Raw genomic sequence first — 27,987 nt, 5'->3', positions numbered from 1 at the left:
TCTCTCCCCTTCTCTAGTCAAATTTAAAAATAAATAAATAAATGGATAAAGTTAAATAAAATAATTCTTAAAAAAAAAGAAATGTGGTATATTGGATTGGACCCTGGAACAGAAAGAGATTATCATTTCACACTGTCTAAACACACAAAAAAATTTAAATTATATAGTTAATGTAATCCTATTAAAATCCTAGGGTTTTTTTTTTGTAGAAAGTTAAATGTAACTAGAAATTCTTATAGAAATTCAAAAGTCCTAAGACAGTCAAAATAAACTCAAAAGAATAATAAAGTAGGAAAACATATAATACTTAATTTTAGGAATTGATACAAAGGTGTAATAATGAATATAGCAAAGTATTGGCATGAACACAAACAAATAGATCAATGGAATAGATACAGAGTATAAAAATAAATCCCCCAAATACACACAACTGTTTTTTGGTAAAGGAAAAAAGTCAATGCAGTTGAGAAAGGACAGTCTTTTCAACAAATGGTCCTAAAACAACTAGACAACCATAAGGGAAAAAAAAGAAAACTTCAAACCATACCTTGTACCAAATATAAAAACAAAGTGAAAATTTTTCAAACATTTCAGTTTGAAGCCTAAAAATAAAAATTCTGGAAATCATAAAAAAAAGTCTTTGTCACTATAGCTTAAGAAAAAAAATATTTTACACAATACAAAAAGTCTCACAAAAAAGTAAGTGATGAGTTGGACTTCTTTATCAACATTAAAATTTTCTCTAATTCAAAAGATACTGTAAAGAGAATGAAAACATAAGCAACCATTGTGAACCCGAAAAGCTCTGTCCAGTGTAGGCCCCAACACCTCCAACCTGATTCAGCAGTTTGAGAGTGAGAAGGAACCGGGATAATAGGACTCTTAAGCAGCAACTGTCCACCTGAACACCCTACACAGTCTAGAGTCCATCCCCAGAACTTTCAACCTGATCCTGCAGTTTCAGAGTTGAAGAAACAGAGGGATAGTAGAGATTTTAAATAGTCATCATTCATCTGCAGCTCCCTACCCTGTCTAGGATTCTGGAAGCATAGCTGATTCAGGTACAGGACCTCCAACCTGATCCTGCAGTTTCAGAGTTAGAACATTGGGGAGATTCCCTTCCTTGTTATATATTTCCCCTATCCCTTCCTCTACATAGGAATAGAGAGAGCAGATGTTTTAAGCAGCCATTGTTTACCTGAAGCCCCACGACCAGTCTGGTATCTGGAAACCAGGGCTGATTCTGCCCCAGCACATTCAACCTGATCCTGCATTTCAGAGTTAAAATAAATAAAGGGATAGCAGCCTTTTCAGCTGTTTTTGTCCACTTGAAGTATCCTGCCAGGCTACGGTCTGGAAGACAGGGCTGATTCTGCCCCAGCACATCCAACTTGATCCTATAGTTTCAGAGTTAAAATGTAGGTGGGGGTTTTCTTTCTTGTGCTCACTCTCCCCTATCCTTTTCCTCACATAAGAACAAAAGGATCTTAGGCCTTTTAAGCAACCAGTGTCCACCTGAAGCTACCAGCCCACTCTAGGGTATAGGAGACTGCTGATTCAGCCCTAGCACCTCCAACCTAATCCTACAATTCCAAAAGTAGAAAGAACAGAGAGAAAGCAGGCCTTTAAAGCAACCATAGTTCAAATGAAGGCTGTGCCCAGTCTGGGGTCCAGGAAGCAGAACTGATTCTGCCCCAGCACCTCCAATTTGATCCTGCAGTTTCAGGGTTAGAAGATAGGCAGAGTTTTCCACTTTTCTGCTTAGTTTCTCCTATCATTTCCCTCACAACGAGAGATGGCAGGGGACCAGCAGTGGGCGTAATGGCTATGTCGCTGGACTCCCATGTAGTCAACCACGGTTTGAGTTCCAAACCTGGTGGTTTAAACTCACACCGGGCGTGTGTGCATGAATACCCAAGATCCTGAGAGGAGAATGGAGGAGAAGGGATTGGGGCATGGCCATCTCCCCAGGGGGTGATTTCTCGCTTTCTGTCTCTCTCTCTCTCTCTCTGTATTTCTGGTGAGTGCACGCACCCTATTGCAAAAACCTCTCAACAAAAAGAGAGATGGCAGGCCTTTTAAGTACCTAGTGTACACCTGAAGCACACTTCCCTGTCTAAGGTCTTTGAGGCAGGATGGATTGAGCCCCAGCACCTCTAACCTGATCCTGCAACCTCAGAGTTAGAAGGAACAGAGGAATAATATGCTTTTTAAACAGCCATTATCTACCAGAAACCCTCTGCCCAGTCCAGTGTCTGGGAGGCAGGGCTGATTCAGCTGAGCACCTCTAACCTGATCCTGCAGTTTCAAAATTAAAAGGTAGGCAGCATTTCTCTTTCTTCTGCTAACTTTCCACTATCCCTCCACTATCCTTCCCTGCTCTACATAGGAACAGAAGGAGAGCAGGCCTTTTAAGCAGCCCTTGTCCACCTGAAGCCTCCTGCCCAGTCTAGGGTGCAGAAGGCAAGCCTGGTTCTTCCTCAGCACCTCCAACCTGATTATGCAATTTCAAGGTTAGAAGGTAGGTGGGATTTCTCTTTCTTGTGCTGAATTTCCCCATCCTTCCCTCCATACAGGAACAGAGGGATAACAGGCCTTTAAAGCAACCATTTTCTACCTTTTGCCCCCTGCTCAGTCTAGGGTTTCTTTCAAGCAGCCACTGTCTGCTTGTAGCAGCACACTGCTCAGTATAGGATCCAGGAGGCAGGACTGAGTCAGCCTCAGCACCCCCAACCTAATCCTGCAGTATCGGAGTTAGAAGATAGGTGGGGTTTCCCTTTCTTGTGCTAACTTTCCCTTATACTCTCACATAGGAACAGAGAGATAACAAGCCTTTTAAGTAGCCATTATCTACCTGAAGGACTCTGTCCAGTCTAGAGTCTAAAAGGAAGGGCTGATTCAGCCATAGCCCCTACAACCTGATCCTTCAGTTTCAGAGTTGGAAGGAAAAGAGAGATAGCAGGGCTTTTAAGCAGCCATTGTCCATCTACAGCCCCCTTGCCAGTTTAGGGTCCAGGAAGCAGGACTGATTCAACTGAGCACCTCCAACCTGACCATGTAGTTTCAGAGTTAGAAGGCAGGCAGAGTTCTCCATTCCTGTGCAAATTCCACTATCTTTCCCCTCCAATAGGAATAGAGAGATGGCTGGTCTTTTTAGCAGCCATTGTCCACCAGAAGGTCCTTGACCATTCTAGGGTCAGGAAATGCATGTCTGACTTGGTTCAGGCACCACTCTGTACACAGGACAAAAAAATTTTTTTTTCAATTTGCTCTTGAGCTTCCACTCATACATGGACTAGGGAACTTTAGGTATATATGAGTTGAGTATCTGAACACTGTGAGGCTCTGGAGTAATGTTCTCCCTCCACCGAACCCACTAGTTTAAAAAAAAAAAAAAAGAGAGAGAACCTCATCCTCATAAATCTGACCCAAAGATTTCTGCTGTGGATACCACACTGCAAAATACAGTAGAAGAGAGAAATTGGCAAAGAAATAATTCACAACAAAGATAAGCACTGGAGAACAAAGATACAGAAACGTACTCCAAATAATAGGAAGAAGTGAATGCTTCACAAAATAACTAAGTATCACAGAAAAGCCTCAATTATGAGAGAAACAGGAACCATGTCCCCCAAAGGGAATAAAATAGTTTCCAACTATGAAAACAAACAAACAAACAACAACAACAGCAACAACAACTAAAATAACAGAAGAAATCAACAAGATGCTAGAAAAAGAATTTGGTCTATTTATTGTAATTAAACTTAATGACATGTAAGAGAAAACAGGCAACCATCTCCAGGAGATAAGAGAATCATTCCATGACTTGATGAAGGAACTCCATAACGAGATAGAAATCATAATAGGGACCAGCAGTTAGCATAATGGCTATGTCGCTGGACTCCCATGTAGTCGATGAGGTTCGCGTTCTGGACCTGGTGGCTTAAAACTCATGCCAGGCGCGTGTGCGTCCGTGCCCAAGGTCCCGAGAGGAGAATTGAAGAGAAGGGACTACGGCATGGCCATCCCCCCTGGGGAGTGATTGCTTGCTTTCTGTCTCTCTGTTGTTTCTTTCTCTCTGTCCCTGTCTGTCTGACGAGCGCACGCACCCTATAGCAAAAACCTCTAAAAAAAAAAAGAAAGAAAGAAATCATAATAAAGAATCAAACAGAACTTCTAGAAATGAAAATATTATAGAAGAACTCAAAATCTCCCTCAACAGTATTAATTGCACATTAGACCATGCAGAAAATAGGATTTCTGATCTAAAAGAAAAAGTCCTCCCCCAAGAAAAAATAAAACAAATAAACAAAAAACGGAAATTAGGAAAATATACAGGAAATACTAGATACCATTAGGCACATGACAATCTGAATAATTGGTATTCTTGAAAGTGAAGGATCTGATAAGAGCATAGAAAACCTAATCCATGGAATACTTGCAGAAAAATTTCCAAATCTAGAAAAACATTCAAACTTTCAGACATAGGAAATACCAAGGACACCAAATAGAATCAACATAAGAAGATCTTCTCACTAGCATGTTATAGCCAGACTGGTCAAAATCAAAGATGAAGAAAATATTCTAAATGTGGCAAGAGAGAAATGTCAATTTACTTACGAAGTTTATCCCATTAGGCTAACATCAGACCTCTTGACTGAAAAACTTCAAGCAAGGAAGGAATGGGCAGTGTATTTAAAACACACAAAAAAGAGACAATTTCAGCCAAGAATACTATATACCCAGCAAGACTATCCTTCAAATGGAAAGAAAAAAATAAAATCATCCTCTGATAAACAAAAACTGAAGAATTTACTAATATTAGACCACCTCTTCAAGAATTACTGAACAGAGTATTCTACCAAGAAAATGAAAGAGAATAAAACGGAAATGAAAGAACACAAAATAATCAAGAAAATGGCTTAAAAAATGACAGGGATAAGTCGGCAACTATCTATAATAACACTAAATGTTAGTGGATTAAATTCTCCACTTAAAAGACACACCCAGGTAAATGTACTAAATAACGGGAGCCCTCAGGGCCAGTATTTGGCATGGTGATTAAGGCATTGGACTTGCACATGGCTGACTATGGTTCAAGTCCCAAACCCAGAGGCTTGAAAATCAAACATGGTACATGTGCATATGTGTCCAAAATTCCAAGAGGAGAATGGAGAACGGATTGCAGTGTGGCTATACCCCCAGGAAGTGTGCACAATTCTCATTTACTGTCTTTCTGTCTTTGTGTCTCCAGTGAGCACAAGTACCCTATAGCAAAAATTTCTCTAAAACAAACAAACAAAAAACACAGGAGCATTGTATATGGCCTTTGCAAGAAACAAACCTCATGGATAAAGACATAGATAGATTGAAAGTGAAGGACTGGAAAAAGATATCTCAGGAAAACAGAAATCAAAAGTCTGGAGCTGTGAAACCAATATCAGAAAAAATAGACTTTAAGACAAGAACTGTAAGAAGAGACAAAGAAAGACACAACGTAATACTAAAAGTACCTCCCTCAAAAAATAGAGATGAGCAGTTAGCGTAATGGCTATGTCACTGGGACTCCCATGTAGTCGACCGTGGTTTGAGTCCCAGACCCAGTGGCTTAAATTCATGCTGGGTGCATGTGCGTGTGTGCCCAAGATCCCAAGAGGAGAATGGAGGAGAAGGGATGCAGCATGTCCATTCCCCCCCAGGGGGGTGATTTCTCACTTTCTGTCTCTCTGTCTCTCTCTCTGTCTTTCTGGCAAGTGCACATGCCCTATAGCAAAAACCTCTCCAAAAAAAAATTAGTAAAAGGACTAATTCACCAAGAAGATATAGCACATATAAATATCTATTCACCTAACACTGGAGCACCCAAACACATGAAAGAAAGACTGCTTTATCTAACGGGAAAGACAGACTGTAACACAATAATCACAATAATCTCTTCTGGGTAGATCATCAAGACAAAAAATAAGCAAACAGATATAGGATCTAAATGACACCATAAATCAAATGGACTTCACAGCCATCTGTAGAACTTCTCACTCAACAACAAAATATACATTTTTCATCCCCCCCCCCATAAAATATTTTTGATTATCAACCAAATGGTAAGGCACAAAACAAAACTTGAGATATTCAAAGGTATAGAAACTATATCCAGTATCTTCTCTGACCACAATGGGGATAAACTGTAGAACGAACCCTTGAAAACACACAAACACATTGAAACACAACAACCTACTTCTGAATGATGTTGCAACCACTGAAGAAATTAAGACTGAAATCAAAAGATTCATTGAAATCAATAACAATGAGCACACGTTTTCATAATCTATGAGACACAGAAAAAAGTGGTCAGAAGAGGGAAGTTCTTAGCAATTAATGCCAACAAGGAAAAAAAATACAGAAAGGTGGCAGATAGACACATCTTAGGGAAATGGAAAAATAACAACAAATAAATATATAATAGGAGAAAAAATATTAAAGTAGAAATAAATTGAATAGAGAGTAAACAAACTGTACAGAAAACAAATGAAATAAAAAACTAGTTTTTTGAGAAAACAAACAAAATTTGCACATCATTAGCTAGATTAATCAAGAAGAACAGAAAGGAGCCAGATAAAACAAATCAATGATGAAACAGGCAAAATTACAACAGAAATAACAGAAATACAAAAGATCATGAGACAATACTATGAGTGATTATACGTCAACAAACAAGAAAACATAGAAGTGGACAAATTTCTAGACACATATAATTTACCAAGATTAAATCAGGAAGAAACACAAGGCTTAAGTAAACCAATAAAAAGCAGTGAGATTGAATCAGTGATACATAACCTCCCAAGGAAGAAAAGCCTAGGTCCTGATGGCTTCACTTCTGAATTCTAAAAAACTTAAAAAGAAGAGCTAACATAAATTCTCCTCTATTTCTAAAGATCCAAAGGGAGGAACACTCTGCCAAATTCATTCCATGAAGTCACCATTATCCTGATCCTCCAAAGAGACAAGGACATAACAACAACAAAAAAAAATCTACAGATGATTATCTCTGATGAATACAGATGCAAAAATTCTCAACGAGATACTAAATTGGCAAGAGAAAAATGTCAGGTTACTTATAAAGGTTATCCCATCATGCTGACCTCAAATCGCTCATCAGAAACAATGAGAGCAAGAAAAGAATTCTTTTCTTAACATTCAAAGTGTTAAGTGAAAAACAATTTCAACCAGGGATACTATACCCTGCAAGATTATCTTTCATATGGAATGAAAGAATAAAAATATTCTCAAATAAACACGACCTGAAAGAATTTGCCAGTAGCAGATCCACTCTTCAAGAAGTTCTGAAAGGAGTGCTTGACCAGGAAAATGAAAGGCACATACAGAAATAAGAGAACAAAAGGCAACCAAGAAAATGACCAACTTAATGCTAGGGATGATAAACATCAATAATAACATTGAGTGCTCATTTCCAAGATTAAATGGAAAGATTGGACCACAGCAACACTGTATATTCAACAGAAGAGAGTTTGCATATAAGACTCAACTGGTGAAATAGAATTTTATGACTTTTGAGTAAAACATTAGTGATGTTTTAAAATTTGGTTTGTTTTCCCAATTTAAACATTTTACTGTCTTTTGAGTTGTTTGATAGGTTCAGCAATTTGTTAAAATAATTTTCTTGCTTGTTTATTTAGATGGGAACATAAACTTTTCTTCCTTCCTGACCTCTCTTGAATTGGAAATATTTGGGAGTATTCTTATTTTGTGTCAGAAGAGTTATTTGCATGAGTTCAATAATGCTTGTTTCATTGAATCAGAAATTGGAAACACTCATTATTGGACAGGGCTTTGACTGGAATGTCATATCTGAAGATCAATCAGAAAACTATGGAACTAAGGTGGATCTCAAGTAAGCCAACAGAAGCTCTTAGAAAGATAGCCTGGCACATAAATAGTTCTGCCTGGCAGGGAGGATTAGAGAAGATATATGAAAGAATTTATAACATAAAATAGCTGGACTTTTCCAGCCCAGCATTGTAATCAGTAGAGATTGCAAAAGAGCAACCACACTAGAGAATTATCTCAAGAAAGACTTTAAAGGAAGAAAAAGAGACTGATCTTTGCTAGCAGATGGTTTATCACAGATTACTTGGTAGTCAGGGTTGAATTGAGAAGGTTTATGTGTGACTAGTGTGCCAAGCATTTGCTTTTCAACAATTTGAGTTGTTGACATGTTAATATTTTTTCAAAAATATTTAAAACCATACTGTTTCTGTTGTTATAGAGTCACAAACAAAATTATACAAAATTAAAAAAAATATTTTGAACATTATCATTAAAATTCAGTATTTTGAAATTTTGTAAGTTTTTATTAACTGTCAAGAACTATGGAGTATGAGCAAAAAATTTTTTGATATGTAAAGTTATTGTGGAAAAATGTAAAAATTAATTAATTAATTAAAAAAAGGATACTAGCAAATTATGTCCAACAATGCAGTAAAAAGATTATACACCACAACCAGGTAAGTTTTATTCCAGGGATACAAGTATGGTGAGACATACACAAAAATATAAATGTAATACACCATACTAAGAGCAAGAATGATAAAACCATATGATCACATCAATCAAAGCGGAAAAAGCATTTGATAAAATCCAATATCCTGCTCAAGCAGAACCCATATTCATCTGCAGCCACCTGCCCTGTCAGAGAACCTGAGGCATGGCTGAACATCAGCCCCAACCTCAGAGCACCTACCTCACCCAGAAAGGCCAGGGCAGCTCTCTGCTCTCAAGCAGAGTCCACCTCCATCTGCATCCCCGGCATGGAAACTGAGGGAGTGCTGAACAACAGCCCCAACCTCAGAGTCCCCCTCTTGGCCAGAAAGGCAGAGCAGTGCTCAGATCTCAAGCAGGGCCCACCTCCATCTGCAGCCTCCTGTCTAGTCAGGGAGCCTGAAGCAGGGCTGAACATCAGCCCCAAACTGAGAGTCATCGCCTCCCCAGACAGAAAGCATCCTAAGGCTCTGAGGGATCCTTGCTCAGCACTGAACCACCAGCAAAAAAAGGAGAAACTGTTCTTCAGAAACCTGAATAGAAAAATTCTCTCGTGGGGATCACATTGCTAACCATAGAAGAAGGGAAACTTTGGCACAAAAGCAATTCACAGTGAAAGGGAAGAAAACCAATTCCCAGTTGCAGAAACATTCTCCAGGCAGATATCAAAAAGTGAATACATCACCAAATGGCTAAAAGTCACAGAAAACCTCAGAAATGAAAAAAAAAAAAAAAAAAACACAGGAAACACATCTCCAACAAAAAAAAGAAAACAACAACAACAACATAATAACTCTCCTCCATCTCTTGAGAAAACAGAAGTTACTGAAATGTCCAAGAAAGAATTCAAAACATTCATGGTGACAAAACTCTATGAGATGGGGAACCAGCAGTTAGCGTAATGGCTATGTCGCTGGACTCCCACGTAGTCGACCGCGGTTCGTGTCCCGGACCCGGTGGCTTAAAACTCACGCCGGGCGCGTGTGCGTGCGTGCCCAAGATCCCGAGAGGAGAATGGAGGAGAAGGGATTGCGGCGTGATCATCCCCCCTGGGGGGTGATTTCTCGCTTTCTGTCTCTATGTGTCTCTCTGTCTGTCTGGCGAGCGCACATGCCCTACAGTGAAAATCTCTCCAAAAAAAAAAAAAACTCTATGTGATGGAACAGAAAAGAGAGAATGAAATCCAGGACATGAGGAAATCCTTCCATGATTTGAAAGAAATGAACACTGTAGGAAATCAAAACTTCTCATGAAAGTATTTAAAACAGATTAGACCATGCTAAAGATGGTATCTCAGATGAAGAAGACAAAACTCTAATCTCTGAAAAAAAAAAAAAACACAAAAAGATAGAGAAAATAACAACAAAAAAAAATAAGGCTAATATACAAGAAATACTAGATTGCATTAAATGTCCAAACATCCAAATAACTGGTATCCTGCAAAGGGAAGAAACTAATAAGGGCACTAAAAATCTATTACATGAAATCCTGGAAAACTCTCAACTCGAACATCCATACCCAAGAAATACAAAGGACCATAAATAGAGTCAACCCAAGAAGATTGTCTCCATGACATATCATAGCCAGACTGACGAAAACCAAAGATAAAGACAAGATACTAAAATTGACAAGAGAGAAACGTCAAATGACTTACAAAGGTTATCCCATCAGGCTAATACTGGGCTTCTCACTGCAAACGATGCAAGCAAGGAAAGAATGGGAAGATATACTGACAATGTTAAGAGAGAAACAATCTCAACCAAGAATATTATACCCAGCAAGATTATTCTCCATATGGGACAAAATAGATAAAAATCTTCACAGACAAACAAAACCTGAAAGAATTTGACAACACCAGACCTAGACTTTAAGAAATTCTGAATGGAGTGCTGTACCAGGAAAACCAAAAAAGAAACAGAGAGAAATAAGAGAATAATAAACAACCAAGAAAATGACCAACTTAATAGTAGGGACAGGCACAGTAATATTTATAATAACATTAAATGTTAATGGATTAAGTTCTCCAATCAAGAGACACAGCTTGGCTGAATGACTAAAAAGCAGAAACCCTCTATCTGTTGCCAACAAGAAAAGCATCTTATAGATAAAGACATAAGTAGACTAAAAGTGAAGGGCTGGAAAAAGGCATTCCATGCAAATGGGAACCAAAAAAGAGCTGGAGTCATGATACTAATTTCAGACACAATAGACTTTAAAAGAATCTGTAAGAAGAGACAAAGAGCGACATTATATAGAAATAAAAGTGCAAATTCATCAAGAAGATATAACACTTATAAATATCTATGAACCCAAATCAGGAGGACCAAATATATGAAGGAAAGATTATTAGATCTAAAAGAAAAGTCAGTCTGCAACACACTAATTGTTGGAGATCTCAACACCCAACATCTTTGAAAAGATCATCTAGACAAAAAATAAGCAAAGATATACACAATCTAAATGATACCATAAATCAAAAGGACTCAACAGACATCGCTTGAACCTTCTACCCAAAAACAATAAAATATTTTTTTCACCCCCACATGGAATCTTTTAGAAGACTGACCACATGATAGGGCATATACCAAGCCTATACAGATTCAAAGACAAAGAAACTATATCTAGCATCTTCTCCTACCATGATGGAATTAAATTTCATATGAATTTTAGGAAAAACTCTTAAAAATACACAGATACATGGAAACTGAATAACCTACTTCTAGATGATTTCACAATTACTGAAGAAATCAAGATTGAAATCAAACCAGCAGTTAGTGTAATGGCTATGTCGCTGGACTCCCATGTAGTTGACCGCGGTTCACGTCCCGGACCCGGTGGCTTAAAACTCACGCCAGGTACATGTGCGTGCGTACCCAAGATCCCGAGAGGAGAATGGAGGAGAAGGGATTGTGGCATGGCCATCCTCCCCTGGGGGGTGATTTCTCGCTTTCTGTCTCTCAGTCTCTCTCTGTCTGTCTGGTGAGTGCACAGGCCCTATAGCGAAAACCTCTCCAAAAAAAAAAAGAAAGAAAAGAAAAAGATTGAAATCAAAAGAGTCACAGAAACAAATGCCATATAAGGGAAGTTTATAGCAATTATTGTACATAAGAAAAAGATGGAAAGTTGGCAAGTGGACAACCTAACATCAGGCTCAGAGACTTGGAAAAGCAACAACAAAAATCCAAAACTGCCAGTAGAAAAGAAATGATAAAAATTTGAGCAGAAATAAATGAAATAGAAAATAGACTAAAGCAAAAGCTAGTTCTTTGAAAAGATAAAATCAACACAATACTAGCTAGACTAATTAAGAAAAAAGAAAGGAACCCAATAAATCAAATTTGCAATGAAGCAGGTAATATAACAACAGACATAATAGAAATACAAAATATCATTAGAGGATACTATGAGCAACTGTACACCAACAAACAAGCAAAACTGGATGAGATAGACAAATTTCTGGAACAAATAATCTACCAAGATTGAGTCAGGAGGATATAAAGTCTGAATAGGCCCATAACAATCCAGGAGATTGAATCAGTATTAAATGACCTCCCAGCAAAGAAAAGCCTTGATCCTGATGACTTCACCTCTGATTTCTACGAAACGTTTAAAGAAGAGTTAACTCCTATTCTACTCGTTTATTTCTAAAGATCCAAAAGGATGTAAAAATCCCAAATTCATTCTATGAAGCCTCCATCACCCTAATTATTAAAACAAACAAGGGGAAGACAAGGAAGGAAAACTATAGACCAATATCTCTGATGAATATATATGCAAATATTCTCAACAAGATACTAGCAAATCATATCCAACAACATATAAAAAAAATTATACACCAAGACCAGGTAGGCTTTATTTCAGGGATGCAAAGAGGGTTTGACATACATAAAACTGTAAATGTAATATACCATATTAACAGAAGAAAGATAAAAACTATATGATCATATCAATTGATGCATAAAAAGCATTCAATAAGGTACATATACCTCCATGATCAAGACTTTCAGCAAAATCAGCATAGGAGGGTCATTCTTTAACACAATAAAAGCTATCTATGAAAAACCCACAGCTAACATAAGTCTGAAAAGGGAAAAGCTAAAACCTTCGCCACTAAAACTGTTACAAGACAAAAATACCCACTTTCTCCACTCCTTTTCAATGTATTACTGTAAGTCTGCCCCCAATGCAATGAGAAAAGAGAATAAAATAAAAGGCATTCAAATAGGAAAAGAAGTGGTGAAATTATCTTTATTTGCAGATGGCATGAGTGTATAAATAGAAGACCCAATGGTATCCATGAAAAAATTCCTGAAAGTAATGAATAAGTAAAATTGCAGGATACAAAATCAACCTACGAACATCTATAGAATTTCTATATACAAGCAGTAAGAAGACTGAGATAGAAGTAAAAGTAATTCCACTTACCATAGCCACAGAAAGTATAAGATACATAGGAATAAATCAAATCAAAGTCAAAGACCTCTATAAGAAAAACTATAGAAAGCTAAAAAAAATTTTGAAAAGGACACAAAAAAGTGGAAGGACATTCCATGTTCCTGAATTGGAAGAATTAATATAATCAAAATGGCAATTCTACCCAAATTAATCTCCATATTTAATGCAATTCCAATCAAATTACCAGAGACATTCTTCAAGATCTAAAAAGACAATCACAGAATTTGTCCAGAATCATAAAAGACCTCATATTGCCAAAGGTCCATCCTTACTCAAATCTACAAACAGCATCAACCCAGCCACTGCTTAGAGGCACACACATACTAGCTTCCTCTCTTAACAACTTCCATCAATCAGACAGACAAAAATAATAATAATCAAGCATCAAGCACCATTTTTCCAGCAATTTGATGCTTCCTGCAGGAGAGTGAAGATAAAACAATTGATTAAGATCAAATATACAGCAACAAGTCACCATCTTCAACATGTGAATTTTGGGGCACATTCAGACCATAACAGACTTCTCGAACACAGCCTCTCCAGAAAGAGTCCTGGATCAACAAGAAAATATTTATCTGGCTACCTTCTGTCCAATGACTTACTGCTGGCTGACATCAAGGAGGAAGGGTGCCAAGAAGAGTTTCTAGGGTAGTTGTTCCTTTGATAAATTTGGCATGTTCATTTTTCACCCAGTTTCAGAGGTGACTCAGCCCCAATGTCCACTCAAAAAACAGGATAGGGCAACTAGGAATTGAGGATAGGGTGATCAAGTGAAAAGACACTGGCTAGTGGAGATGAATGGGAAGGTGCTGGCATTTGTTGTTAGGTTGATAGGATGTTGAAAAGTAGACAGGTCTGAATTATATTGTATAAATCCACCAGGCCTCACTAATGCAGTGGTTCTCCAAGTGGTTCTCCCCTGGACCAGAAGCAACAGCATTGCCTAGGTTCCCAGCCCAGATCTACTGATGGTACAGGGCCAAGCAACCTATGGTTCAATAGTCCTCTTGGTGGAAACTGATTCATGGTCATTTTGATAACCACTGTGCTAATTATTTGGATGTAGGGGGTCACAAAGAGGAATAAGAATAATTCTGGATATTGAGATGGTGGGGGCATTTATTATAATGGGGAAGGAAAAATGGTTATGATTGGGATTGAAGCTGAGAATTTTGCTGTGGCCTGCTCAACATACCAGTGATATATGCAAAGGGGTTACTTAAGTTGGCATTAGGATATGTAAATCTGGAGCTCCAGGGAGAGATCATAGCTATTGATCTTTATTAGAAGGTCTTTCCATACAGGTCTAATTCATCCTATGTGATGGTCCTGCACAGAATAGTCTAGCTGTATGTATGGCCCAGAAAAATAAGTAGGATACAATCTCAAAATGAGAAAAGAGCTTTTGAGAATGAGGGATCTATACCGGCAAAGTTCTACAGGAATGGAAATACATGAAATAGTAACTGCTATATGCCTAAAGTGTAAGATGAATAAAAAGGTGTAGTAGCAGATAAGGTTAGAATGGTGGGTCTGGACCAGACTGTGGGGTATAGGGGCATGAATGCCATGGCAGCAATGATAAGCAAATGTGTACTCAACATACACCTAGTAAGAAATGACCTAAGTGAGAAATGAATTGCATGTCATGACCTGTGTATGAATTACACATCCATAGATATAAAACTGAAACAAAACCTTCCTCGAAGTATACATACTACTTAATATACAATGTCTGTTAATAATTTTCTTCTTATTTAAAAAAATAATAAATGCTACTAACAACTCACTAAATTCATTTTACATGCTAATGATGGCTTGTGGCCTATATTTTGAAAAACACTGCTATAAGCAATGGGCAGTCAGTGAAGGATTTTTAGGAGCAGCATAAAACTACCCATATTTTAGAAAGATAGTTCTCAGAGAAATGTAGAGAGCATTGAAGATAAGGGGGAAACTGAAGACAGAGAAGTAATTCTCCAGGTGGAAATGGATATGACATTTTGGTATACAGGCCAGTGAAGATGAGAGCCTCAAGTGGGGCATTGGATGTGCAGATGACGAGTAAGGCAGGGATTTGAACAAAATGTTGAAGGTAGAAGCAATAACATTTCCTCTGTGGTTGGAGGTGATTCATAAAAGATAAAAGATGGTCAACACCAACTTTCAGTCTTTAATCTGATGTAGCTTACAGAAAATAATGGTATCAAACCTCAAGTTCAGGTGGAGGAGTTTGATTGCAATGGCGAGAGATGAAGACTGAAGAGCTGGCCAAGCTGAACTCTATCTGTGGAACATTCAGGTGGACAAGTCCCGTAGGCTGTGAAATGTATGGTACTGAAGCTTGGAAGGGAGGTGTGGGTTGGAGATTGGAGATTTGCAAAATAATATTTAAAGTCATAGGAGTATATAAGTTTACCTAGGAGAATATGAAGAAAGGGAAAAAGAAAGGACCCAGAGCAGTCTTAAGAGAATGTACCTAAACCACAACATCTAATTCCAGAATGAACTTCTTTCTCTTTTTTAAAATAAATGATAACAACTTGCTGTGTAAGGATATGTGTGCATCAGGAAATGGGTGTGTGTTATGTGCATTTATGGATGGAATTTGTATGTTAAAGAAATATTGGTATGAACTTTGGGAGCTGGTGAAATGTTCTAGCTCATGTAATGGCAGCTGCACTCAGTTTCCTCTGTCTTATTACTGCTCTCCTCCCTTTCCCATATTTCTGTCTCCCTTTCGTTCCATTCTTGTCTCTTCTTTTCAACATAACCACATGCTTCTTCACCACAACTGAAAACGTCAAGTAATACATAAGGAAAAGAGAACAGTGGTATTTAAGATTGTGAGGTCTAGACCACAATGTGGTTGAAATAAAGAAGGGACTGGTCTGTGGTGCGAGAATCCATTTCTGAGACTTCCCACTACAAATTCTTCCATTGATGTGTTTGAGCACTAGAGATATATGTGTGTATTTCTGAGGCTCTATCTGTGTGTTTAAGGCCGTTAACTTGCTTCACTAGGTCATTTGTTTGTAATGCCATCATTATTGCCACTTTAGAGAACATTCATCTTCTAAGAGAAATAGGCTGCTCTGCTCGTAAATTAAGAGATATAAGAGTAGAGCATAGAAAAACTGAAAGTAATTGTTAATCAAGTTATCAGCAATTGGAAGGGCAATTACGACACTGAAATACCAAGTGCCAGATGACTAGGAGGACTTACTGTGTCTTTCCTAGCTATGTAACATGAATAAACTGCCTAACTTCTCTGAGCCTCAGTGTCTTTATCTGTAAAATGGGGATAATAATTCTTACCATAGATTTCCATTGGGAAGATTAAAGATTATGTGAGCAAGAACTTTTAAATAAGTAAGTACTCAAAAATCATTACTTCTGTCCTCCAGTTCCTTCTGATCTCTTCCTTTGTTCCTTCATCCTCTCTACCTCCCATACATGTTTACCTGTTCATATGTGAACAAGTATTTATTTGTAGTACTTTTTGCATTTCAATTCTTAAACCAAGTGGTTTAACTTTTGTATATTATTGTAAAATTATCAAAGGAAGCGTAATTTAGGTCCCTAACACATTTTGAATTATGACTTTTAGTGGATTGATCTTTCATCATTATGCAATGGTCCTCTATTTCTCTGAGAATTTTCTTTGCTCTGAAGTCTACTTTCTTTGATATTGATACTAAGACTCCTGTTTTCTTTTGATTAATATTTGTATTAAATGCTGCAAATAGCATATTTGAAATGAGTTTCTTGACAATATAGTTGGGTCATGTTGTTAAACCCACTCTGCCAATCACTCTTTGAACTGGTGTATTTAGACCATTTATATATAACATAATTATTGATATGTTAAGGCTAAGTCTTCCTTTTTGTTTTGTTGTTCTTGGTGGTTTTATTTTTAGTTTCTCTGTTTTCTATGTCCTGACTTATTGTGACTTGAATAGTTTTTGAAATTCCATTCTGATTTATTTTACAATGTTTTTGAGTGTATCTCTTTATATAGCTTTTTTAGTGTTTGCTCTAAGTACTACATTATAAATACATAATTTATCATGGTCTTCTGATACCATTTTACCAACTTGAATAAAGTATAAAAACCTTTCCTCCTTTTTAGATCACTTTACATTCCTCTGTTTAAAAAATAAATGCCTTAAATATTTCCTCTACATACATTGATATCACATTACAAATGTTGTACACTGTGCTTCAGTTATCAAACACAGATAAGGAACACTATGAGGAAAAGAAAAGCCTACTGTATTTACCCATGTTTTTGTTTACTGCGTTCTATGTTCATGATGTTCCAAGGTTCCTTTCTTTATAGTTTCATTTCTATTTTTAAAACTTTTGTCCTTCTTTTAGGGGAAATGTCCTGGTAATTTTCCCTTAGCTTTACTTTTATCTAAGAAAATCTTGATTAACTCCTCAATCCTTAAAGATGTTATCACTGGACATAGAATTCTGGGTTGATAGTTCTTTTCCTTCAGCACTAGAAAAATGAGGGAACCAGCAGTTAGCATAATGGCTATGTCGCTGGATTCCCATGTAGTCAACCGCAGTTCGCGTCCCGGACCCGGTGGCTTAAAACTCACACCAGGCGCGTGTGCGTGCATGCCCAAGATCCCGAGAGGAGAATAGAGGAGAAGGGATTGCGGCGTGACCATCACCCCTGGGGGGTGATTTCTCGCTTTCTGTCTCTCTGTTTCTCTCTGTCTGTCTGGTGAGTGCACGTGCCCTATAGTGAAAACCTCTCCAAAAAAAAAAAAAATGTTGTGCCACTTCCTGCTAGGGTCCTGTCAGTTTCTGATGAGAAATCTGTCATCCCAATTTTTTCCATAGTAGATATAAGCATGCTATTATTTTTCTTTTTTTCTTTTTTTTTGGGGGGGGGAGAGGTTTTTGCTATAGGTGCATACACTCGCCAGAAAGACAGAGAGAGACAGAGAGACAGAAAGTGAGAAATCACCCCCCAGGGGGGATGGCAATGCCACAATCCCTTCTCCTCCATTCTCCTCTTGGGATCCTGGGCACACACACACACATGTGCCCAGCATGACTTTAAGCCATCAGGTCCAGGACTCAAACTGTGGTCGACTACATGAGAGTCCAGCAACGTAGCCATCACGCCATCTGCTGGTCTTGATATTACTTTTCTTTGGGTACTTTCAGTATCATTTTTCTTTCATTTTTGGAAGGTTGACTACAATGTGTCTTAGAGTGAATTTCTTTGTGTTGATCCTGTTTGTGTTTATTTGTCTTCTGGAATCTGGATATTTATGTATTTTTACCTATCTAGGAACTTTTTTGTCATTATTTCTTTCTGTACTATATGGCTCTGCACTCTTCTCTCATTCGGGTAATCTGTTAGCATAAACATTAAGTTTTTGCTATCACCTCATGGTGATTACTATTGGGTCATCAGATAAATCATGACATATTTTTGCATAGAAGAACATGAAAAAATACATCATGACTTTTCTGATGACCCAATATTATGCTTAAACAGTCTGACTTTTTTCCTCTGTGTTCACCTTGCTTTTGAGCTTATTAAATGAATTTTTAGTATTTTTGTCAGTGTACTTTTCAGTTCTAAAAATTCCATATGGTTCTTTATATATATATATATGTATGAATTTGTACGTATTTGCTGGGGTTTTTCTCTTATAGCACTTATTTCAATTGTTATCCAATTGCTCCCTGAAGCATTTTTTTCAGTGATGCTTTAAAATCCTAGTCAAATAATTCTAACTTCTGTGTCATCTCAACATTGGGATTCATTTTTTTAATCTTCTCATTGAAGTCAATATCTTGGTATGGTGAGTGAGTTTTGATTATAAGTTGGACACTCTGGATATTATTGAAATCTTTTGTTTTAGAAGGCCTCTTCTGACACTGTCCTTGATGCAAGGGGGCAGTAGAAGTCCAGTTCTTAAAACCTAGGTTGGGGAGGAATTCTTTGTTACTGCTAAATAGGGGAGGGAGTTCAGCTCTCTATCTAAGCCTTTACTGATCCCATTCCAGGTGGTTGGGGTAGTGATTTCTGGTGACCACTAGTCTGGGTATAACTTATGGCTCCTTAGGAGGTTTCAAGTGGAAAAGGTTTATTTTCATTGGAGATGAAAATTCTTGCTCCTACTTGGTTCTCTGGGGATGGAGTGGAAGTTCATTTAAAGTCTGCTAAAAGTAGATATACAGACTCCCTACTTGCTTGCCTAATCCCCCCTCCCCCCAGAGAGAGAGTACTTAAGAGGGGAAGGGTAGCATCCCCCATTATTGCTTATCATACAGGAATCCCTTCACTTTCTTCAGTTTTTCTGTCCTGTTAAGGTAGGACACAGGAACACTAAAATATACTTAGGCTATAGGCCCAAAATGGAATTACAAAATATCTAAGCTGTAAGATGGAGACACAACAGCTCTGCAGCAGCTCAGCTCACACTGAACTGCTTGCTCACAGGGAACCACTCACAGTGATTCCCAAAGTAGTTAATTAGGGCTAGTAGAGCAAACAATAGAGGCTTCTTTCATGCCCTGCTACATTTCAAAACAGAGATAAGGGTCTTTATAGCCAGGAACTCCACCTGTCCCAGCACATTTCAGAACTGAGAGAAGGGCCTGCATGGCTCAGAAAATCCTGCAAAGCCCTTTGACAACAATTCACTAAGTCACCACTAGTTCTTTTGAGGAGAAAAGCTCCTCATGAGAACAAGCCCAAACAAACCCCCCTCTTGACCAAGACAACATTATTGCCCCTGACAGCATTATGTGATCCCTGCCACAAGTGGAATGCATGAACAAGTCCCTCCTTGCTGAGGCAAAAATCCCTCACCTCAGCTCATCTTAAGCAAACTACTCTCTTAGACCCTCTCCTTGCCTGAGAGTTATTCTTTCTCTCTCAATAAACTTAACTTTTAATATCCCTTCCTGTTGTTCGTACCTCTAATTCTTTGTGTGAATTTAGCAACCCAAAAATCCTACAACACTGTCAAAATCTTGGGTGCATATGTATATGTGCCATGTGTGTTTTTCAAGCTGCAAGAGCAGGATTCAACCTGCAGCCCACCATGTGGGATCTAACTCCCTTAACCACTTGGCTAGAGGGCCCCAGAGGCCTAATATTACCTGCATTGTTATTATGACAGTTGATACTCTCCTATACCAAGGTGTCCTACTCTATTTCCTGATGCTTTTGTAGTAAAAAATTGCAACATACCCCTCTTTCCCAGCCTTTCTGTGGAACACAGTGGAAAAAAGCCTCTGCAGGCAGATTGACTGGGTTTCTGTCAAAATATGGCATTCTCAAGCTGGGTAGCGCTGGGAAAGTCACTCAAATTTTCTGAACCCACATTTTCCCAGCTGTAAAGGAGAAGTAGGATGCTCACAGAACTCATGCTGAGATGAGTCAAATTAGATAAAAGGGCTTGGTACACAGGGGACTCTATAAATGACAGTTTGTTTCCTTTTCCTCTCCCGCAGGAGACATGCAACAGCTTCAGAGGTAAAAGAAACCAAGATGACCAAGGTGCTTCACCATTACCACCACCACATTTAAGTCTCACCAAGGCACTTCAAGGGTTAAATTTCAAAGTCAAAGTCTTATTTCTTAAAGAGAAATAAACATTCTTAATACTCTCCACTCATTTTCCTCAGGTTTCTGGAAAACACTCCAGAGATACAACATGACCCAGGCTACCCTAAGAAAGAGAATAGGATCCAGAGCAGTTACTCAAGCAGAGAGTGGGAGGTGAAGGAAGGTCTTGGCCTATGCAGTCAGCCTGCCCAGTGCTACTGTGCTCTGAGTGAGTGAAACATCATAGCCAGGCCAAAGCTGTTCCTGGGGCAGAGGGGTCCGGGATTCAGACTCCACTTTGCCAAGCAGCCTTCACCTCTAGTTCCTCACAGCAGCTGTACTGATCCCAATCTCAGCAGGGCCACCACGTCCTCAGACTCCATCAGAGAGAGAGATAGAAAGGAAGAAAAGTGGTGTGTGTTTGAAAAGAAAACCAGCACACGCACCATCCTCCCAGCCCCTGCAGGCTGGGATTCCTCCGCACACTAACCCCTGCAGCTCAGAGCAGCAGCTGCCACCAGCTTTAACATTAACTGGGCTCTCAAAAGAGCAAAGAACCAGACACAAAGTCAACAAGTACTTTTTTAAAAAATACATCCATGTGTATAGTATTCTCATCTGGAAGAACTGAGGTGTATATCATGCTGGGTAAAGTCTCTTTGCAATCTAAATGATGTGTAAATAATAAATAAATAAATAAGAAAAAAAATATGTCCATGAATGCGGACACCCCACCCCAAGAAGATGATGTCTTGAGGCCAACAGCATGTGTAAGCATCTGCGCTTTCTTAACCACATCTGGCAAGAAGTAGATCTTTCCATGGATCTCCCTGTCTTTCTCTCCATTAGTTTCAGTTTTAACTCTCCTCAAACCCCCTCCCATCCTCTTATTATCTGGAAGTCACTGGTAAATGAGAACCTTTCCAGGTCCCCTCCACAAGTAGCTTAACAATAGACACATCCCAGAGGTAACTCAGCCCTCTCCCGCTGCTAGGGATTTTGGGAGTTCCAAGAGAGGGTGGGAGGAGACGTTGTAACGTTCCACTTACCGGATCTCTTTAATGCTTTCCAGTTTGCACATGATTTCTTGCTCATCTGCCATGCTTCTCACTCTATTTCAGGTCGGGAGAAATGTACAAATACAACAGACAAGGGATACAATAGACACAATGTAACCACCTCCTCCGGGGTTGGGGTTCTGAGCCTGTGCGATAGGGGTTTGAAGAAGGCTTGGGAGCTGTAGTCCGCTGCTTCGAGGCCAGGAAGGCAGTCAGAAGGCCTGCGGGACTACAATTCCCAGAAGGCTAAGCGAGACATGCCTGTTTCTCTTCCTGCAGTCGCACTTTAAATCAATGTGTCATAGATAATTATATGAAAGGTTGTGAAGAATACAGAGAATGGGGATATTTGCCTGTTCATATGCAGAAAAATGGAAGATTAAAAAAAAAGAAAAAACTCGAAGACAACTGGAGAGTTGAGAGACATACTCGTTCACAACCCTCCATCTCTCCAAAAGCCCTAAGCCTTATCTACCTCCAAAGATTAATAGGAGCCACTAATTACTCCATTCCCTGGGGCCAGAAAAAAACCTGCAGGAGAATTAGCCTGTAAGATGTCCGGAGTTCTAGCTATTGCTTGGAGACTAGTAGCTTTGACATTCAAATGGCTTTGTAGAATAAAAAGAAGGGAGCAGGCAGTGACTACAAAAGCTGGGAGAAACAGGAGGTAGGCGGGGCTGGGGAGTGGGGAACCCCATATATTTTTCCAGCTACCCATCCATTCAGTAAACTGTTAACTGAGCGCAGTCTTCGCAGGTCAATGAGGGAAGCACTGAGGGAGACAAGGTAAATATTGTGAAAACAAGCCTTGCCTTTGAAGAGCAGAAGACTAAAAAATAACCCATTAATTACAGTACAGTGTGGTGTCATAAAATAAGAATAGGTGTAACCTGAGCAGAGATGTACATGGATTTTAATTAAGTGACTGGTAAGGGTATCAAGTTCAGGGTATCTGGATTCTTAGATGGGATTCCACAGAGGTGGATAAGAGAAATACATATAATACATATATTGAAAAACAAGGTAGGTTGTAAGGCCAACAGGTGGTGAAGAGGTTAAGACACTGTATTCCTACATGGTCCACCATAGCTGGAGTTCCAGATACTGGCTCAAAAGTCACGCCAGGCATGTGTTCGCGCACGCGCGTGTGTATGTGTGTGCATACTCGTGTGTGTGTGTGCTTGTGCATGCCCCAAATCTCAAGAAGATAATGGAAGAGAAGGGACTGCAGAGTGGCCATCCCTCCTGGACGATGATTTCTCACTTTCCTTCTTTCTGTTTATTTCCAGCAAGCACCCTATTATGAAAACCTAAAAAAAAAAAAAAAAAGAAAGGAAGTGGGTTGGTGCCAGATTTTAAAGTACCTTGAATGTCAGACTAAAGAGTTTGGACTTAATTTTATAGGCACACTTTTATTCAATACACATGTATTAAGTGTTTGCTATGTGCCAAATAACACACAATTCTTTTGTTTCAAAGCATAGAAATGATAATTTTGGAGGGATATCTTAAGAAAGTGACTGAAAGCAAAGTGGAGAGTGATTAGAGGAGAGAAGAAGAAGAAGGAGAAGGGAAGCAGTTACTCAAGAGAGCAAAGACAGGTTGAAATAACTGGGCTTTGGGTAAAAGGAGGACCTTGACTTACTCCCAGCTTAAAGTGAGTCAGAGACCTCTCTGATTGAGCTTGACTCTTCTTTTTCTAAGCCACAATTTCTTTCCTTTTCTTTTTTTTTCTTTTTTTTATTTTTTGAGAGGTTTTTGCTATAGGGCGCATGCGCTCGCCAGACAGAGAGACAGAGAGACAGAAAGAGAGAAATCACCCCCCGGGGGGATGGCCATGCCGCAATACCTTCTCCTCCATTCTCCTCTCGGGATCTTCGGCACACATGCGCACACACACCTGGCATGTTTTAAGCCACCGGGTCCGGGACGCGAACCGGGGTCGACTACGTGGAGTCCAGCAACATAGCCATTACTCTAACTGCTGGTCCCTAAGCCTCAATTTCTTCATCTGAAAAATGGAACAAATGAGCCACAGCTCAAAGGCTTATTGTGAGGACTCAATGAGATCATTTCCACAACAGTGATTGTTACAGGGCTTGGTATTTTTTGCTGGAGCTCGAGAAAAGTTGGTAGAATATTCATCTCAGGGTGTTCAGTATGTTCATACTGATTTTAAGAGTTCTCGGGGGAAGTAATTAAAGCCATTCTCTTCTTTGGATCCCAGACATAATAACTGCATGACCAAAAAATTCCCTTGATGTCTAGCCTAACATTTTCTTGACCATATTGAAGGTCCCCATCTAACAGTGCCACTAACTGGCATTTAAAGACCAATAAGTTGGTTGGTCGCAAAACGTGGGGATTCAGAGCTAAGAATTGGCCCAGGCCATCTCTTATAAGAGGAAGGGGAGAGGAACAAGTCTTTAAATGCCTGACATGTACTGTGCTGAGGGCTGTATGTACACTCTATCATTTCACCCTCACAAGCACTATTATAGTGACAAGTAGATTTGTCCCCTTTTACAATGGGAAAAAACTGACTCAGGGAAAGTGGTTTCACCAAGGCTACAGAGTAAGTTACAAAGCTAGAACCTGGACCCAGTTTGGATTAAAGAACTTGCAGATTACATTAGTATGGAATGTGTATCAAAAAATTATGGGGACTAAAGTAAAATGGGATCCTGGATATTTATTTATGTCAAATATAAAATGCTTCACATGGTGACTTAGCTCCAGTTTGAGAAGTGAACTGTATGTATGGATATGTGTGAGAAGGAGTTTAGAAATGGTCTTTGAGGTTTTAAAACTAATCAGTCTTTTTCCACCATCTGAGTCCTCTAAGAATCCTTACCTCATACTATGTTCATATGTTAAAGGGAGATGACAAGTAATCTAGGAGGAAGAGCTTGAAAGTACTCAGAAGTTGGAAGAAAGTTCATGCTCAATTAAAGAAAGGGTATTAAGCCTCTTACTTTCTATGGGATAGCCTTGACTCCAAGACCTCTTTAAGAACAGATGACTCAATTCCTCCTGAGAACTAGTAATTTCAGGGAAAAAAGAGAAATAAAGATTTTCTACTATTAATTCAGCCTCCATCCCTGAAACTCGAGTGGAGAGGCAAGGGGCAGGCCTTCAGAAGAAGATTTCACCATTGCTCCTGAAAACTAGTGATTTCAGGGGAAAAAAGAGAAATGAAGATTTTTGTACTGATAATTCAGCCTGCAGCCCCCGAATTTGAGTGGTAGGGAGCCCTTCTAGCCTTCTCTCTCTGCTCCTGTCTTCTCTTTTATTTCTAATTTTTCCTTTTTAAAATTTTTTAAGGTAAAGTATCCTCTTGCTTTCAGCCCTGCCTTTATCTTGCTACTAATCCTCTCTCCCGCACTCATCCAGAAGAGGCAAGGGGCAGGCCTTCAGAAGAAGACTCCACCAGTGCTCCTGAGAACTAGCGATTTCAGAGGAAAAAGAGAAATGAAGACTTTCTACTGATAACTCAGACTCCAGTCGTCAAACTCTAGTGGAGAGGCAAGGGGCAGGCCTTCAGAAGAAGACTAAAAAAGTGCTCCTGAGACCTAGTGATTTTGCACTGGTGCTCAAGCACACCACACAATTTTTTACTTTTTGCTTTAAAAAAACCTAAATGTTTTTGTTTTTTTTCTTTTTTTCCTACTTTTCCTGTTTCTTTGTTTTATATTTTTTCTCTCTCTGTTTCCTTCTCTTTTTCTTTTATCTCATCATTCTGATCCTCAATCTCTATTCACTGTGTTTTTAGACAGATCTAAGGAAACCATAGCCAAACATCCAAATACTATTAGACTTAACATATTCCTTAATACCCACTGAATCTGCTGCACAAATGTATAAAAACAGTACAGCAAAGAGACTCCAGATTACTTCCTTCTGCCCACTCCTGAAAGCTCAGATTGAACTTGGAATTCCTCTCCAACAAATTGACCAGAAGTGAATACATTACCAAATGACTAAAAATCAAAGAAGAGCCTCAAGGATGAGAGAATCAAGTAGTATATCCCCACAAAGGAAACAATGTAACCTGTCCTCAAGTAGGGAAAATTTACAGCATATTACCAAAATGTCAGAAAAATAATTTAGAATATTTATGGTAACAAAATTCTATGAGATGCAAGAGAAAAGAGACATTGAGCTCCAAGAGATGAGGAAGTCCTTCCATGATATGAAAGAAGAATTGGACACCATAAAAAAGAATTAAACAGAACTGTTAGACATGAAGACTATAATATAGGAAATTAAAACTTGCATTGAAAGTATCAAAAACAGGTTAGACCATGCAGAAGGTTGAATTTCAGGAGTTGAAAACAAAACCAACCACCTAAAAAAAACTTATCAAAAATACTGTGAAAAAAAAAAAAAAACAAGAAAACTGAGGATAATACACGAGAAATACTAGATACCATGAAGTGCCCAAATATATGAATAATTAGTATTCCAGAAAGTGAAGAAACTAATAACATCATTGACAGTCTATTCCATGAAAACCTAGAAGAAAACTTTCCAAGTCGAGAGAGGCGCTCCAATATCCATAACCAAGAAATACAAAGAACTCCAAGTAGAATCAATCCAAGATGATCCCCTCCATGCCACATTACAGCTAGATTGAACAAAATGACAGACAAAGACAAGATACTAAGATTGGCAAGGGAGAAACATCAAATCACTTACAAAGGCTATCCCATCAGGCTAAAGCCAGACCTCTCATCAGAAAAAATGCAATCAAGGAAATGATAGGTAAATATATTCAAAGTGATAAATGAAAAACAATTTTAACCAAGAACACTATACCCAGGAAGATTATCCTTCATATGGGAAAAGAAAATAAAAACATTCTGAGATAAATAAAACCCAGTAGAATTTACCACCTACAGACCAGCCAGCTCTTCAAGAAATTTTGAAAGGAGTACTATACATAGAAAACTAAAAAGAAACAGACAGCAATAAGAGAACAAAAAATAACCAGGAATATGGCCTACTTAATGGTAGGGACAAGTCTGAAATATTGATAATAACATTGAATGTCAATGAATTAAATTATCTGATCAAGAGACACAGACTGACTGAATGGATTAAAATCAAAACCCTCTATCTGTTGCCTACAAGAAACCCATCTCATGGCTAAAGACATACATAGACTAAAAGTGAAAGGCTAGAAAAAAAGGTATTCCATGCAAATGGAAACCAAAAACAGAGCAGGAGTCGCTATACTAATTTCAGACAAAATAGGCTTCAGGACAAAAAAAAATAAGAAAAGTCAAAGAAGGGCATTATATATTAATAAAATAGATACTTCACCAAGAAGATATAACACTTATAAATATCTATACACTCAACTCAGGAACACCCGAAAATGTAAAGGAAAGACTGCTAGATCTAAAAGGAGAGATAGAGTGTAACACTATAATTGTTGGAGATCTCAACATCCCATTATCTCCTTTAGACAGGTCAATGTGACAAAAAATAAGCAAAGAGATTCAGGACTTAGATGATACAATAAATCAGATGGCCATCTATAGAACTTTCTACCCAAAAAAACACAAAACACTTTTTTCCTCAGAAGCACATGGTACTTTCTCAATGATTGATCACATGATAGGGCACAAAACCAGCCTTTACAGATTCAAAAGCACAAAAACTATATCCAGCATCTTCTCTGAACACAATGGAAATAAACTTGGTATTAACCTCAGGAAAAGCCCTAGAAAATATACAAATACATGGAAACTGAATACCTATTTCTGAAGGACTCCATGACTACTTCAGTGATTAAAATGGCAATCAAAAGATTCATGAAAACTATTAGTATTCCAGAAAGTGAAGAAACTAATAACATCATTGACAGTCTATTCCATGAAAACCTAGAAGAAAACTTTCCAAGTCGAGAGAGGCGCTCCAATATCCATAACCAAGAAATACAAAGAACTCCAAGTAGAATCAATCCAAGATGATCCCCTCCATGCCACATTACAGCTAGATTGAACAAAATGACAGACAAAGACAAGATACTAAGATTGGCAAGGGAGAAACATCAAATCACTTACAAAGGCTATCCCATCAGGCTAAAGCCAGACCTCTCATCAGAAAAAATGCAATCAAGGAAATGATAGGTAAATATATTCAAAGTGATAAATGAAAAACAATTTTAACCAAGAACACTATACCCAGGAAGATTATCCTTCATATGGGAAAAGAAAATAAAAACATTCTGAGATAAATAAAACCCAGTAGAATTTACCACCTACAGACCAGCCAGCTCTTCAAGAAATTTTGAAAGGAGTACTATACATAGAAAACTAAAAA

The 27,987-nt window shown here is 38.4% G+C and overlaps 1 protein-coding gene across 1 annotated transcript in view; it reads right to left on the bottom strand.

Moving 5' to 3' along the window:
• The window catches only part of ZC4H2 (zinc finger C4H2-type containing), a gene marked incomplete in the record, with an annotated part of 83,037 nt that extends 61,214 nt beyond the window's left edge, over positions 1-21,823 (bottom strand). Inside the window, 1 exon segment of the mRNA XM_014582749.2 lies at positions 21,649-21,823. Coding sequence (XP_014438235.1) covers positions 21,649-21,701 — 53 coding nt within the window.
• Between the last annotated feature and the right edge of the window lie 6,164 nt (positions 21,824-27,987).

This window comes from Tupaia chinensis, unplaced genomic scaffold (genome assembly GCF_000334495.1).
Source record: "Tupaia chinensis unplaced genomic scaffold, TupChi_1.0 Scaffold143780_1, whole genome shotgun sequence".
In the NCBI taxonomy this organism is placed as follows: domain Eukaryota; kingdom Metazoa; phylum Chordata; class Mammalia; order Scandentia; family Tupaiidae; genus Tupaia; species Tupaia belangeri.
Note: the sequence above shows the minus strand (reverse complement) of the source record. Positions and strands in the feature narration are given on the sequence as shown.